Below are 17,490 nucleotides of genomic sequence, written 5' to 3'. Positions count from 1 at the left end.
TTTTTTATTTTCTTTATATACTGTATGTCTTTATCTGGCTTTGATTACAATAATGTTGAGACTTGAGAACTCAATACTGGATCAAAAGAATTCAGAATGAGAATTCGATACTGGATCAAGAGAATTCAGAATCAGAATTCGATACTGGATCAAGAGAATTCAGAATGAGAACTCGATACTGGATCAGAATGATGGCAAACATCACACAAAAGGAAAATGGAAACAATTAAAAGGCATGTGGTGCTTCAGAAACACTAGAAAACTGTTTAAACTGCAATAGGGACTCGGCTTTGAGACTGAGACAGACTGAAGGGTGCACCTAAATGGGAAACAGAATTTCATTTTACTGTATTTACACCCAGTACGAGGGAGTTTAGCAATACATTCAATGTTTTTGAATTAAAAAATCAACCGTAATGAAAAGTTGGATTGTAGAAAGGGTTAATGAGCTGCTTTCTTGTTTTAGCAGACACATAACAGAAACAGAAAAAAAAAGCTAGTTCTTTAACTCCCTGGTGGGACATGGTACTGAGCGAACTAAGTTCAGGGGGTTTGATAACATGCAAAAGCAACGTGCTTCTGGCACACAGCCACACACTTACTACATGTTTTTTATTTTAAGTTTACAGACAGCAACAGAAAGTCTGCTCAATTGGCAAAATGGGCAGCAATAAAACATTTTGACAGTGAAAAACAGGGCAGGTGTTAACAAAACTATGAAAATGCATTGTATAAACCTGAAATGCGTTACCGTGTACAGTATTTGTGCATAGTCATTCACAGGGGAAGTGAAAGCAGAGCAAGGTGGCCAATTATACAGCTTGTTGTTTTCCAGATACATTATGGGTGTACTTCTGTGTGTTTATGTCCTGCTGGGACTCACCATAGTTAAATATTGCTTTCTTCCTGTAATTCTCACTTTGTAATTAGAGAAGTAACACTATACAATGGTATGTTGTCACACAGGTTCATGTTACTATAAACTAGAAAGAACAGCTTTACCTTGTCCCAGTAACAAATCACATCCTTCATGTGAATAAGTACATCCTTTTTCTCTTCCTTGTGTAACTCCACGCTGGGCTTAACAATCTCATCCAGTGTTAAAAAGTTCTAAAAAAAAAAAAAAAAAAAGGATTTATGCAGTGTGGTTAAAAATTAGCTATTTCCCTTAAAAGGTAAGTGCAGTATACTGCAATAATAGCATTGCAAAATCTGGTAAAGTATAGTAAAAGCAAGACACGGCATAAACAAGCATGGTAAATCAAAGAGAAGTGTGGGTCATCATTGTCAAAATCATGTTTAACCAAATCATCATATTTATTTGCAACATCTGTTTTCTTGGTGTCCTACTTTACAACTAGGAGAGTGCTGGGATTTACCCAGATTACACAATCAGTGTCTGAGCTAGGATTGCACTGCTCAAAAACATTTGATCACTTCCATTACGCCACCCAGGTGTAATGGTTTCTAAGCAGTGTGGAGTAGTGGTTAGGGCTCTGGACTCTTGACCGGAGGGTTGTGGGTTCAATCCCCAGTGGGGGACACTGCTGTTGTACCCTTGAGCAAGGTACTTTACCTAGATTGCTCCAGTAAAAACCCAACTGTATAAATGGGTAATTGTATGTAAAATAATGTGATATCTGTATAATGTGAAATAATGTGATATCTTGTAACAATTGTAAGTCGCCCTGGATAAGGGCGTCTGCTAAGAAATAAATAATAATAAATAATAATAACAGTGCTGTCACAAGCAGATTAGAATGTGGGCTTGAAGACAGAAGTATCTGTAGAACTAAATGTGTGTGTACAGTATAATATACAGAGCTCTTCACTTCCTACAGAGAATAAGGTAAAGGTTTAGACTGCAATGAGCGAGACCAGGGAACGTAATGAGAATACCAAGCAGACAGTGCTCTGGCTTAGCTTCGCTAGACTGCATGCAGAACACAAGCATTCTCTAATGCAGTGTTTGCCTTCTCTAGGCCTAACCTTTATTCTGCGAATGCTGATCATGGTTTCTGAGGCCCTCTCGATAGCTGATGGGAAGAAGAGGGTGACGGTGAGCCTGACTGCACTGTACAGTGACACAGTGACAAAGACTTTGCTGGCAGAGATGGGGTTCCCCAGCAGCACAAAAGTGGTGAAAGTGATAAACAGGATAATCTTGTTGGCCACGAAGAAAGAAGCCATGTTCATCCCACGGAGATAGGAGCTCTTTTTGACCTTAGAAATCTCCTTCCTGCAGAAAACAAGAAATCCAAAACCTTCTCACAACATAGTATACACAGTACCAATATTATTAATTACAACTACTTTAAATAGGAATAAGAAAGAATTACAAGCACAACATTATTTTACATAAAAAGACCTCATTTTGATCACCCTTAATTAATCTGTAGATACCTCATTTAAATGTTTTAGTGTTTGAAGAAAATCAAATAGCTATTGCAATGAGAGTAAATATATTACATGGATAGTATCTATATTTACACTGTGGCCCATGCTAAGAAAAGATCATGTTGCATGATTGATTTTCCCTGTCAATCAAGATTAGCTCGAGCAAAAAGCGTCACGTTTTCCACACCCAGCCGACACTGATGTTTGAAAGACTTTGATCAGTCAACAAGACAATGTAATCACGTTGAAGACAACCACATTTGACTTAGCTCTAGTAAAATCTTATCTAACTGAGATCGGAGAGCACAGAAATCCAGAAGCAATACTTGTGTCTGAGCTTGACACACACCGGCCAAATTTCATTTTCTGCGTAACGAAAAACAACGGCAATAAGTAATAACCTGACACTCGGTGTTGTAGAAGCCTTCTCTCTCTCCTTGTGTTGATGTTTCCTGTTAGAAACATTGCAGGGCTTTCCCCAGAGGCTCTGGTCTGACCAAGGCTGGGGATTGCTGCCTAAAAACAGCCAAATTACCTTGAGCTACACGCCTGGGTTTTTCTTTATAGACCCGGTAGGTTACATCTTTTTAAAGAATCCTACAACACTTGTTATTGTCATTTATGCATTACGAAAAGAGACATCAGTGAGTATTTCGGGGTTCTGTGCCATTTCATAAACCACTCAAGGTTCGCTCTGGTGGTTTATCATGTCACATAGCCAGCCCCTCAATTATTTTCTCGTAATGCACTGCACATACGTACATATACACAGTACACCCTTGCTCTAACAGCCTTCATTATAACAAACTTGGGATATGCCACCTCAGTAGTGAAGTCAACTCTTTTGTCTTAATAAAAAGTGTGCACTGTGTAACTATACAGAAACAAAAACCTTTTTATGTTGCAACAAAGCTGGAAACTATATTGATCATTTGAAAAAAGGCATATCTGTCGTGAATATAGGTTTTCAAAAAGCACAAAAAAAGTTGGACTTGTTCAGCAACTACGCGGCAAAGAAAAATGGATTGAAGAAAAAACAACAACAACAAACTTGAGGATCTGATGAACTTTTCATGACAGGTTGATTTGGAATTTGGAATAAGAGCTCATTCTTACATGTTGGATTACGATTTGGTGCACTTTGAAACGATTCATGTCAGATTGATTATCAATAAAAGTTCAGCTTCAATTTTGGGATTTCTGCTTTTTCACTGCGTTTTATGCGTTGCACACGAGACGACAAGTACCTGGAATTCTACTTTTAATCACAATCTCATCTCAAACTTACTCCAACAGTTTATCCTTCATTTTGATTGTCCTTTTGCTATAACGAACCCCTGGATATAACGAAAAAAAGGCTTGGACCCCAACAGGTTTGTTCGTTCGTTCTATCTATCTATCTATCTATATTACTATTTTGATATATTTCCTTATCTTTTGGTATTAAAATATGGAGGCTCCAAATTACCTTCTGATTTCAGAGACCAGTTTTGCAAATGGCTTCTCCCATGCATACATCTTAATTATCCTCATTCCTGACACAACTTCGTTCATTGTGCGAATTCGTGTGTCTGTAAACGCTGCAGTTTTGCTCCTACAGGGGGAAATACAGAGTATAGATGAAGTAAAACAAACCTGTTACCCAAATGAAATAAGAGAAGCACTTTGGTATAGTACAATGTTATTTATTTCTGCATTGGTTTCTTTGCACAATGTCTTTTGATACAACTGATAAATACATACTTATATATATATATAAATATTTATATATATATAAATACATACAGTAATGTTTAGCATCGAATACATTTCAAGCAGGGTTTATTCGAATATTTGTCCCAGCACTAATACAGTATAAGATGTTTCCAATATCTGAATCTAAAGAGCAAGAATTAATTCGATTCTTTCTAAGATCACATATCAGGGTGAGAAGGATTATAAATGTGGAGAATTACCTTAGCTTTGAAAATAATCGACCAAAACATGTTTGCAGAGGCATCAGAAAAACAAGAATTGCCATTCCTGCAAGACATGATGGGCCTATCTCCTGCCACAGAAGGGCTGTCACTGCTGCTGCCTGCAGTGGACCAATCCATAAGAAGTGCAAAAAAATTGTAACCTGTAGTAAAAAAGACAGGGAAGATGAAAGCTCATCATTCAAATGTATTTACTTTACACCTAAAGATAAATTGAACTTGATGCTACATTTTCTGTATGAAGCAGTTTGCCATTTTTGTTTGGCAGGATATGAAAACCAGTAAATTCCTGTTGACACACCGTTGGCTGACATACAAGAATTAAGGATTATTGAAAGTATTTAAAGTAATCAGATATTAAAACTAATGAAAGCCAAATGTTTGTCGACATGTTAGTGGAATTTCACTGCAACAAAACAATTAAAAAAAAACAAACCAAAAGTACTGGACACACAACAGACATCACAAGGCCAAACATGTCAGTGCTCTGTGACTAATACTGGTCCTTTTCTCCACCCTTGCTGGTTTGTCCGCAAGTGACAATATAACCACTGAGAACTACAGTACAGTAGTTGACCCTCCATTGAGGACACAAGCTTAATTTAGCCCCACCGCTCTGCCCGTCCAACTTGTAACCGAATCTCACTGATCACATAAGAAAGATGCAGTGGCACCGAGTAACTTGCAGTGCTTCTGTTTAAGAAGACCTGCTATAGCACCGGTGTTTCAAACACAGGCTAAGGTGCCAAATCTTCCCAACTTTTTTTTTATTTTGTGTGCCTAATTATTATACCTCTAGTTTTCTCCACAATTTAGAATGTCCAATAATTGTTGCCCCTCACAGCTCAGGAGAACTGGAGGCTCCGTGGGCGTCCTCCGATCCCACGACCAAGCCAGCTTCCTCTTCTGCACGCAGGAACTCGAGAACGGATGTCAGTGAGCTAGCGGCCAGTGGAGGACAAGGGTCAGTCCTGCGGGTGTCCGCCTGAGCTCATTAGGCACCCGGCCACCAGGGCTCTATGTAGTGCGATGAGAAAGTCCCCTGGCAGTTTTGTCTCCCTTCAGAATCCCCAATATTCCCAACTTTTAAATGGCATCTGGCACTAATGATTAAAGTGTGCCTTTATCAAGTGCAATGTGCCCTTCACACACAGATTTACCACATGAGCTCTTCTCAGTTCTTCATTGTATTTACAAATGATCGGCCTCATTGGTCAGGTGAGAAAAGATATCAGCACACTCTGGCCCTTCAGGGGCTAAAATTCTATTGAAGGTAATGATGTGGAACAATTAGGTATGTGTATAAATCGTGGTTGATTTATTCATTTTACCCGTGACCTTACAGGAGCACACTCTGCCCCACTGTTCTCCCAATACTATTCAAGCAAGGTAAGCAATGTCAAATATGAAGAGTACCTCATCAAACTTGTTGACGTCATTCGATAAAAGATTTACAATCTGTCCTGTTGTTGTTTTTCCCAGGGCTGTGTTACTAAGGCAAAGGGCCTAGAAATACCAGAAACACATTAAACAGATGTAAAAGTAGGGATGCAATGGTTATGATTTCCCCAAAAAGTGAAACTGACATTTTCATAACCTAAAAGTAATTTTTTTTTTACAAAAAATAACACATGTTTTTTTCTTTCAAATGCGCAAATCCAAAGATCTATATAGTGTGGGGCAGTGAGGGCTAATAAGTATGTCAGTCTGAGGCTGACAAGATCTATGTTCCCCTGTTAAGGTGAAAAACTTGTAGTTCATGATAGGCGTCATGGCCGAAGTGGCTGAGGAAACTACATTTCCCGGAAGCCTTTAGGGCTGATGGTATTCAGCCAGAAAAGGGAAAAACACCTGTCTAATTGGGTAGATAGGGTGTTGATTGTCTGAGTGTTTGCAATTATCTGTGCTATATAAACTGTTCTTTTGTTCTTAGTGTAAGAAGGAGGTGGCAGGAGTGTTGAATGTGGAGAATGTAAGTACAGAGGGATTAAAATAATTGATAAACTAGATTTGAGCTTAGCTGTCCTGTGTGAGTTAGGGACTTCAATACAGTGAAGTTAGTATCTTCAAGTGAAGATAGGCTTTTGGTTTGTTCTGTTTGTAAAAAGGTTTTATAGTATTTTGGTTCAAATATTTACTTTGTTCCTGTGTTTTGTTTTATTTGGTGAGAATAAAAGTGCGCCAAGGCGCTGAACTCTGTCTGTGGGTGTTTGCTGTTCCTGCCACTAGTCAGTCTTGACTGCCTGCCACGCTACCACAATAGCTAATGGAAGTGTAAATCAGGTAAGCTTTATGGGTTTATTTTATTAACTACAATTACTTCAACAGTGTCAATCTTTCTGACACAGCAGAAACAAGCAACAGTAAATGATCATCAATCTAGCCAGGGTTAAGTTCCTGATACAGACTAACACAGAGGAGGCGAGTAGACAATTGCATAAATATAGGGGATAAAGAGCAATAGAAACACATGCCACTGTAAAAACATATATTGATATTTCATCATTTACCTTTTTAAAAATCATATGACACATAGCCACTCGAATTTTCATTCCTGATCTTTGGACATGATAAAAATACAGGTGGTGGAAAATAGCGAACAGAAAGGTTGAGAGAGACACACCTGCCGCATATCCGTAAGCAACATACAGAGCTTCCCTGTTGTCAGGATTGTAGGTTTCAAAAAAAATAATCAATTTGCCTAAAAACACAGGCTGGATTACTTTGAGAGTCTCCTGCAAGAAATAAGAGACACATTTCAGACGCAATTCACACCCCTAAAATCATAGAAAGCAAATTAAAATTGCTACATAAAAATATCACAACTGCTAACAAATGAATAGGTTTGCAAAACAAAACTAAATAGAAAACTGAAAACTGAGAGTCTAACCCATTGTTAAAAAGTTAACTTTGTTCACAGAAGTCTAAGATTAGAACAAACAATTCAGCGCATACTTTTTCTCTATGGTTAGAAAAAGAGCAGATGAACATGTAAGCCCAATTTCCAGCATTATTATTCCACAGCCTGGAAAAATCCATCTTGCTGTTATAGAGTTCCTTCGCCTTTCTAACTGAACAGTACTTAATGTCGTTAGTTGATAGTTGATCAGGGGCTACTACAAAAAAAGACTTTCCTGTATTGTGAGTGGAGCCCTTTCCTTTAGGTTGCTTTGCCATCGTGCATTAGACTAGTCCTTATATTCCTGTTAAAACTGCAAAATACACAACTAAACATTACTATATTAGAAAGAAACACACCAGCATACTTAAGGTCATTGGTGTTTATTAATGAACAAGAAATCCAAATATGCATGGATCGGTTCAGTGCGTTTGGAGTGGAAATCATTTCTACCCTAACAGAAGTTGTACACGGTTTAGTTCCATCTACTGTACTGGACTAACGGATTAGCTTGACAATCACACAATCCTGACAACCTGCAAAATCTTTCTTACTAAACATACTGTATCTTCTTCATACCAATTCAAACAATTACACTCATTACACCATGTAACACAATTTTTGTTCCTGGGTAGTAAGGCTAATTGCTTATGCCTCAAAAGTATAGAAAATGGCTATTATTCCCCACAAACTTTGCTTTTGTGACCAGGACAGTGATATTTTGAAATTTACCTTCCCAACTTTTTTTATTTTGTGTGCCTAATTATTATACCTCTAGTTTTCTCCACAATTTTGAATGTCCAATAATTATTTCCCATCCCAGCTAAGGAGAACTGGAGGCTCCGTGGGCGTCCTCCGATCCCACGACCAAGCCAGCAATCTCGTTTTCAAATGCGTGATGAGTTTCAGTTTTGTCTTGGCAGCATTCTTAAAGATTATATACAAGCTAGTCCAAACTGCAAAATATTCAAACCCAATCTGTAGCTCATCTTCCCATAAATGCAAAGGAAACACACAAATTCAGACACCATATTAAATATAATACATATCCTAAACAACGTAACTCCACCCACATACAATAAGACTGTATCTCTGAACATGATCATTTACACTTACCTCGATCAATGTGAAAGCCCCTAAAACAGCATAGGACTTCCAGTAACATTTCACAATAGCTTTAGTAAGCTGTGGTACCCGTAGATCTTTCTTCGCTTGCTCGACTTCTTTATCCCAGTACCTGTGGAACACAATACAGTTGGGCCCAGTCGCTGTATACGGAGGTTTCACAGAAGCACAAAGTACATGAGCACCAGAGTTCCTGTTTTCATATAAAATGCCGCATGTCCAAATCTTCTGTTACAACTGAAACAATACTACAATAGGGTTGTGAAAATGGGCATGTTTATTTGTATAGGCAAAGGAAAGTATGTATTACATTTTGTAAATGCAAGTGTCTCCAATAAGTAGATGCTTATGTGCTAGGTATATCATTTGTGAACATGACCTATATTATGTAGTCATAAAGTAGTTGCAATAATTAAAAAAAAAAAAACACACATGTTTTTGCAACAGTATTTCATACCAGAAGATGGCCTAGCACAGGCTTGCTGCACATAGCAGAACAATCAGGTTATTACTGTAAGCCGATTAGCAGAGAGGTAAATGTGGGGAAAGATTAGTCTTCATAAGGAATGAGGTCACAGGAAGTGGATCAGCATCGACAGCGATGAGACCTGCGTGTGTACAGTGCAGAAGACTGCTGTTAAGTAAAGTCTATCGGAGAACGCTGCTATCTTTGAATGATGCTGAAAATGATAGCAGATAGTAAAACTGCCTGAACCGACGATACGGCTGTAAGGGCTGCAAATCAATCACAGTACCTCTGTGGAACGTCTGCAAAAAACCTAGTAATGAACTGGCACTTGCAGTACAAGAGCAGGTAACAATCCCAATGCTTCTAATGAAGCTAGACCTGGTTTACTGATATTCAGTAATAAGTACTGGTGATTTGTTTCCCACAGAATACCTATTCTCCATTGCATACTTGACAATAGCATACATTTAAAATCGCCTCATTGTGTGTAAAACAATACAGGCCTAATTATTTTTGTTCTGAGATTCCTATTATGAAAGTGTTTGGAACTGAAATGGTTCCTTGCATCACTGAGTCACTTCAGGGAATTTGTGACAAATATACTTTAAGAAATCAGTGCCAGCATTCATAAGAGAAAGTTTGACTAAACAGGATAAGGGCAAATAAATACTTGTGTGAGAAGTAATGGGAGCGTACAGTATTATTCTTTAGAACTGTAATAACAGGACATGATTAAACCATTACACCAATGTGCAACTGCTGTGGGAAATTAAGACATGCCCTGCAGCAAATGTTACACATTTAAAAAGAGATAAACTGACTTCCAAAAAAATACATTTAATGAACTCTTAATGTATTGAAACCATATGCATCATTGTTGACTTGCTACTGTAACAGACAAGAAGAATTTATAAAAAAATAATGAAGAAATCCCATTGCATGTCATTTTTTTGTTTCTCTATGTTCTCCACAATGTGCTCATCCTATTCTTTAAACCAGGTTCTTCTCTGGATGTGAGCAGTGAATTACTGTACAATCAATGAAAGCCTTTTGGTGTGTGTAGTCTAGGTGGCAGTCTGTGACCAAGGCCCTGGCATGGTGCCCCGTCTAAAAGTCACTTTCATGCTCTTGATATCGATTTTGGAACAGCACTTTCTAGAAATTACACAGTGAAAAATGGCACAATATGTGAAGATAATTTTAAAAATGAAAAAAAAAAAGTGTTCAGATACACAGAAATTGAAACAGATTGAACTGTTAAAATCAGTTTCACAGAATGTGACAGGCTGTATGCGACAGGCTATCGGACAGACACATTAGAAAGTCTCCATAAACCCCCCAGATTACGATGCACACAAAAAACTGTGCTGAAAAAGGTCCTTAGCAAGTTACCCCACAATTCATCATATACAGTATGTACGACCAGCTGCACTACATTAAAAAAAGGACCACTAAGTTTGACCTTTGGGGAATTTATTGACTTATTGTCAACAGAGCTCTGAAGTGCAGTGTACTGCACAAAAAAGAAATACTGTACAGAACCAGGTACTGTACAGTAGAAGACAGACATACCACTGTAGCTCCTCTCCCAGTCTTTCTGATCGATCTTCTGGAAGCAGTTTGTACATATCATCTTCTTCTAGCTTTCTTTTATATCCAATTCGAAATAAAGGATTTAACCAACTGTAAGAGAAAATAACAAGCGTTTCAGTGACAGTCACCCCCCACCATGCCTTCATACACACCTGGATTCTGTTTCTCTAAATAGCTTGTGCTAAAGCATGTCAAGACCAAGTTTCATCATAAACAAACAAGTGCTTCTAATATGTAAAAACTTAGTTCGACATATGGAGGTAAACAGACTAATGGTGCCTAATACCAACAGATACTGAAACTCTTACACACTTGTGTCTTTGTCAAGTTCCATCATAATTGGGATTTGCAGTTATAGTTCCAGAGATATATGTAAAAATATAATTGTGACGGGAGTCACGCGATGCAGGGGAGAAGATGGCTGCCTAACTCTGAAGCTCCGTGCCCCTGCATCGAAAATCCTAAAACATCCTGATCAATACAGCCCTGACACGACTAAACAGAACGCCAAAACACAAACTAACCTCCCGAGATGCCATAGCTGGCCGACAGAATAATCAGACTGCCCCCACCCGCCCCAAAGAAAAAAAACAAAAGCGAAAAATCCCCTTCAACCAACAGAGCCAGAAACGGAACAAGATGGCAACACAGCAGATGAACACCCAAACAGTATCGCTAAAGACATTGCAAATATCTATGCGCTACTGAAAGACATCTCGGGCGATCCGAGGCTCGGGAAGAAATGAAGGTTGATTCTCCTGCCTCCCAGTCTGAATTGGAGCCTTCGCAGCAAGCTGGAAGACACTGAAATTAGAAAATCGGCGCAATAACCTCTGCTTCGTTGGGTTTCCTGAGGGGACATGATTAAAGGAGGATTACAGGAAACTAGAAATGGACAGAGCTCATCGGTCCCTGGGACACGTCCTGCCCCAGACCAATGCCCAAGGCCCATTAATTGCAAGATTATAATATGTTGCAACTTATATAATATTAAAGGAAATTTTGTGGCCTTTCATTTAATATGTTACATGCATGCAGTACATACTATCCAGTAGTTAAATACATAAATGAAAACAGTGAAAAACAGGCAGAAATAGGGATGAGTGTAAAGAGTTTAAAAAAGAAATGGAGTGCAGGTTAAAAAGAAAAACACCTTTTTCTTCTGCTGCATGCAAATACTTCACGTCATGCAATGGCAAAAGCAATGGAGAGTGCTGTCTCACAGTGATGAACAGCTGTAGGTCTCCTGACAGCAGCTTATTTTAAAGCAACACCAGTGTGAATGATGACGCAGTAAAAAAAAAAAAAAATATATATATATATATATATATATATATATATATATATATAGCTTTTTAATATGCAAAAGTGCCTTTTTTTTTTTTTTTGCCATTCCCCCCTAAAATTTTGGAATCCCCCCCATTGGCTGCAGCATAGGGAGGAAATCCCCCCAGCACACAAAAATGAAATTCAAGCCCTGGGTATTGTGACAAGGTACTTGTGTCACATGTGTGGGTAACCGTATTGCAAAACAGAGAGACATGGGAGTTGGAGTTGAAACGCCGCTCAGGTGCACAGGATTTATTAAACACAAAGCAGAAAGTAAACAAATGGGTCATGTGACACTACCAGTGATGGTAACACACAGAGGACACATACAGAAGACTGTACAAAAGGCAACATAAAACAGTAGTACAAAAACTACAAATAAAAGGTGCCACACAGGGCGAGTGCTAGCCTTACTGAATGAGGCGTCCCGCTCCAAGAACCTGCTACACTACATAACCCTCGCTACACATTACTTGGGAGCATTATCCCCTAAACCAGCTGTTTCAAACTGGGGTACGCATACCCCTGGGGGTACTCGAGCGCTCCTCAGGGGGTACGCTAGAAAAATCCTGTAATGGCGGACAACAGATTCTTTTTTTTTTTTTTTTTTTTTACCAAAATTGTAGTACTTTGCGACTTAGCCATCGAATTAATGTTAAATCTCCTTTCAAATAAAACCACAGCCGCACATGGCTAAATTACATAAACCATTGTATGATGTTGCTCCTTTTAAAAATGTGTAGTATTTACTAGATACGTTTACTTTCTGGAGTTGAAATGTTCAGTGTTTGTAGTTTAATCAGTTCAGTGTGTTTTACCGAAGTTTATGTTTTTAAATAACAGTATTACTGAGTTGAGCAGGCAGCTGTGCCCACTACGTTCTAATAGGGCTAATTTGTACTGAAAAAATCGTTTCTTGCTGTTGGGATTGTTAAAAACGGGTGTTCTTTATAAGAAGGGTTCGTTATAGTGAAGTTAGCCAGTATACACACACTTTATTTTAATTCCAGTCTTTTTATTTTTTTCATTTATTCTTAATTTTGAAGAATGGAGACACAATTTCATTAAAAATGCTGTTCTATAATCAGTTAAGTCTGAGGAAATGAGGGGGGCAAATCAGTGGATACTAACAATGTTCAGAAATCGAACGGGGAAGTGAAGAAAAATATCAGTGGAATAGATTGTTACAAATCAGCATTGGTATAATAGCACTGTTCAAGGAGTTGCGTTCAGTTCGAGCCAACGTCAAAATATATATTAAGAAAGGTATCGGAGATGATTTACATTGTTTAGTTTTAAACATAAGCATATTGAAATGCATTATATGAGTGATACTGATAACGAGTATTAATATTGGATCTTTCAAAAAGAAAAAACAGGATGGAATACAACTGATATGTACGTTGTGGGCATCTATGACTGATGTGGGGGTCACGGTTTGAGTGGTGGATCCCACTAGGAGAATCACAGACCTTAAAGTTTCACTAATGATTTTATTTTTTATCCAGTTGAATGTGCAGCTACTGTGGCCGGTTTCCAGATGTCTGTTTGCCTTTTCTCTTGGATAAGATATGCAAGCCTATAACTGAATAACAGATTAGCTATTGCCTCATGGAATGTGAAGGGCTTAAACCACCCTATTAAGAAAAAGAAGGTGTTGTCCAGTCTTAAGTCAAAGTGTGATCTTGCATTTTCACAGGAGACACATCTCTTTGAAGGGGACGCAAAGAAATTATGCAGAGACTCGGTCGGACATGTATCTTTTAGCATGGGTACCAGCAAGAGCAGGGAGGGTTATCATTTTACTCAACAAAAAACGACAATTCAAGCTTGTTAAAGAAATACGGTAGATTTGTGATACTATTGGCTGAGATACAGGGTTAGGGGGTTAACCTAGCTAATGTCTATGCTCCAAATTATGACGACACCGCATTTTTGGAGGATCTTGGTCAGTATCCATTGGTAGCAGGGGGAGCCTTTAATCAGATAATGGATTGCAGTTCCAGATCCATCAGTCTGACTAATAATAATGGGAACATCTGATCAATAATTCTCTCTTGCCTCCTGGGCAAAATCATGATAAAATTGATTCACCCTGACCAAGTGGAGTTTATTAGAGGCCGATGCTCAACCAACAATATTAGGCTTCTGATTGGTATTATGTGGGCTGCACAAAAAGCAGACTCTCCAATGGCTACTATCTCATTAGATAGCAGAAAAGGCCTTTGACAGGATGGAGTATTTGGTATTGGTCCTAATTTTATTCACTGGGTGCAATTGATATATCAACACCCAACAGTACCATTTTTAACAAATGGCTTAATGACCCAGCAGTTTGACCTGGGAAGGGCACCAGACAGTGATGCCCTCTTTCACCCTTACTATTTGCTCTAGCATTGGAACCACTTGCTGCTGCTGTTCGCATAGACCTCTCTTTTCCCAGGTGTTCAGGTGGGAGGTTCAACACATAAGCTTATGCTCTATGCTGCTGATATCCCCCCCAATTTCACCAATTTCACATGACGTGGCTATTTTCTACTAGAAAATTGTCCAACCTGTTATATTTACAAATATTCACAGCAATGCTTTGGCTGAAAATGGTTCTTGCTTTAGGTAGTAATGTATGACACCCAACTCCTGGTTATCTAAGGTAGTGGCAGCCAACTACAAGGGGTCGTGGGTTAGTAAAGGAGTCTGCCAGCATTGTTTGTTCTAGAATCATATTCAATCTATAAATAGCAAGTTAACTAACACACATGCGTAGCCTCTCCAACCATGGATATAGACAGAGCGTCAGCAGTCATCATTACTCAAATACCCACGCACAATGTCAATATATAGGATAACACAGGTTTGGTGTACACATTAGTGGTTAACCATTTTAGCATACACAATAAGGTATTGCAAAAGATGTACAGTAATTGCGCTTTGATTCAGTTAAAGACCAGACTAGGTTTAAATGACAAACACTTCAAATGTGACATTTTCCTAAGTGACAGTACAGTAATTCCACAAAAGAACGGGGATGTTTTACTTATGTGGCTAGTTAAAACTATATGCAAAGTGAGCACATTTGAACGTGTTTCTTTTTACAATTAGTCTGGTTACTATAATCCAAAAATCTAGTGCTAAAATATTTGATTTTTGATTATTTAATTATTTTTGTGCTTGATTTTCTTTAGACTGTGCAAACTCTGTATAAGGAACTTCTGTTTATGTTGGGCAGCTCTTTCAAGCAAATGAATGTGTCCTGTAAACACTACGGTTTGCACAATAGCAATAAGAATCTGTATTTTCTTTACAAAGCAGTGGACAACAGGGCAATCTAAAATCTCAAAGCTTTTCTCAAGGATCAATAAACCTTGAGGTCCCCAGAGGAAAGTTCAATACCTACAATGTGTCCTCCAATTCTCTAGTTAATATATACAGTACAAGTTTACTTAAACTGCCCTATTCTAGTGCTAAATAGCTATCGTTTACCCTACAACTATAAAAGTAAGCATTGCTCAGTAGATAAATGCTTTGAAAGTCATTGTGACACCTAGTTTTAGACCAGCGGATTGTATAGTTTTGTAGAAGAGGTCCGAGGTATGAAAGTACCAACACTACATCACACACTTTCTGTGTGATTTTTTCCTACAATAGCTTAAGTAACTAAAGGTAAATTTGACTGCAGTGTTCTGCATTGTATTAGAGATGAGCAAGGGCAGAAGGAACTTGTTTCAATTATATTTTAGATAATGTAATAGGACTGCATGTATTCACTATACATTAGTACCCAAAGGCCTCACTCAGCTCCTCAAAGGAGAGGCTGAATGCCACTCTATGTTAAATCATGTCATACACCTTTATTGTCAACTTTTTAGTTTTAGCATTAGAGTTGTCCAGACAGACACAGGCGGTGGGCAGGTCCGAACCCGGACCTCTTGCACTAAAGCATAGCACCAATACCGCTTTACAAAAGAGCCGGCTCTCTTGCAAGTAGCGTATATCGGGCTTATGTCTTTGTGTGTGATTACGTCACCTACCAGCCCTACTGCTGCCTTCCCCCTTGCACGCTACAATACTTTCAGAATAATTATTTTTTGTGAATAATAAACTGGTGGGAAGTGAAGGACAGTAGACTGCTGTTTAGTAAACTGTGGTTATCCACTGGGTGTGATACGTCATCGTACAAGTAAAATCGCATACATATGTAAAGGGAAATCAGGGAGAAGAGTGGAAACGGTCTGCCGCGCTATTTTTCTAGCGTATTTCAGTTTTTGATGCGAATAACTTTAGCTCCGCCCACAACGTCATCACGTCGGCCAAGTTTGTCCACTAGAAATGGATTTGAATGGAAACCCAATTTTAGGTTGATTAATTATGCGCATTACTTTTGCCGAATTTCAAATGCGCATAAGACGTTATTCGCTTTGATATCTTAATGGAAACACAGCCACTGTCAGTACCTCGCTAGGACCACGTGTACTACTAATGTTGTACAATTTACAGTATTCTTATGAAATTCATGATTACCTACCATGTTAAAAGTTTTAATTAATTCTTCCATCTATTCATTCATAATGAACATGTTTTGGGGGTTAAACATAACATCAAAACGTATAATTTATTGGTTTGATTAAGTTTTGGGTATCCTAGCTTTTTCTGTTTTTCTGAAACAGGAACCTGTTCATTCAAGTTAAGAATAATACATATACCAATTAAGCATATTGACAAGAGCTAAGAAAAGCAGAAGTACAAAGCTAAGGCAGAGATGTTGCGATACACCAGGATTTTTCAAAAACAGGAAAAATTATAACGTAATAACGAGCCACTCTAAAATAATACAGTTCACAGCAGGTCTGACTCAGTTTATTCTTGCAACCGACATCTCCTTCATCAATTGTTAAAAATAGAACATTGCAAAAATAAGAGACAGTGTCAATGTATTTAACTCCAACTAATAAAATCTAACTATTTATATGTGTAGTATACCCACGGTGACAATATTATACCCAAATAAGAAACAGATGAGCTAGTAATACAAATCAGAATTGGCTGTCAGAATCAAGGCTTACCTGTAGCTAACTCACTGACTTAGCTTTGCTTACCAGAAAAATATCTTGGAAAAGACACTAGCAGTAGCAGATGGATTTGGCTTCTCGTCTTTGTGTAGTGGTTCCATAACTGCGTGATTTCTTTGTCTTTAAAGTATGTGTCAATACAATTTCGGAGCGCTATTTTCTATAAGCAGCTTGTGAACGTTTTGTAACGCTATTTATATAAACAAAGTGTAGCTAATCTACCAAGTAGAGCCCTTAACGTTAGTTCAGTGCTGCAACACTTTTTTTTCTGTACTTGTGATCAAGAGATCTGGTTCCCCACTTACAGTTTGCAGCACGGAATCTCCGCCCATCTAAGACGAGATTGGCTGAGAAGGACCGAGGGAGAATTTAGTGGCTCCATGTGATTCTCACATGAACGTCTTCGTGTGAATCTGTTTTATGAACACGCATGCTGGAGACATGTAATTCAGCATAATTGTAATAATAAAGTAGTAATGTGCAATATATCATATAACCGTATTGATTTGATATTCTATTCTTTATTATTTGTTTTTGAAGATCAGAGAGCAATTGTACTGCTAATTAGTGCATTTACCACTAGTGGAGCAGAATACCGTCTCCATTCATTTTAATGTGTGTAAATAACCAATGTGC

General features: G+C 38.3%; 1 protein-coding gene across 2 annotated transcripts in view; it reads right to left on the bottom strand.

Annotated features, from left to right (window-relative positions):
- Positions 1 to 17,490, bottom strand: part of LOC117407346 (ATP-binding cassette sub-family C member 4-like) — a 58,898-nt gene extending 41,408 nt beyond the window's left edge. Inside the window, exons 1-9 of one of the 2 annotated variants that reach the window (XR_009329419.1) lie at positions 16,882 to 17,490; positions 10,439 to 10,549; positions 8,389 to 8,509; positions 6,884 to 7,108; positions 5,790 to 5,879; positions 4,353 to 4,516; positions 3,866 to 3,991; positions 1,990 to 2,239; positions 1,003 to 1,110 (exon numbers count right to left, since the gene is read on the bottom strand). Coding sequence is in view for 1 of the 2 variants with exons in the window: in XM_034012284.3 (XP_033868175.2) it covers positions 1,003 to 1,110; positions 1,990 to 2,239; positions 3,866 to 3,991; positions 4,353 to 4,516; positions 5,790 to 5,879; positions 6,884 to 7,108; positions 8,389 to 8,509; positions 10,439 to 10,549; positions 16,882 to 16,955 (1,269 nt within the window). In the remaining variant the exon portion in view is untranslated. The remainder of the gene's footprint in view (positions 1 to 1,002; positions 1,111 to 1,989; positions 2,240 to 3,865; positions 3,992 to 4,352; positions 4,517 to 5,789; positions 5,880 to 6,883; positions 7,109 to 8,388; positions 8,510 to 10,438; positions 10,550 to 16,881) is intronic. The other variant, XM_034012284.3, reaches the window with a different exon arrangement.

This window comes from Acipenser ruthenus, chromosome 8 (assembly GCF_902713425.1).
Source record: "Acipenser ruthenus chromosome 8, fAciRut3.2 maternal haplotype, whole genome shotgun sequence".
Classification (NCBI taxonomy): domain Eukaryota; kingdom Metazoa; phylum Chordata; class Actinopteri; order Acipenseriformes; family Acipenseridae; genus Acipenser; species Acipenser ruthenus.
Note: the sequence above shows the minus strand (reverse complement) of the source record. Positions and strands in the feature narration are given on the sequence as shown.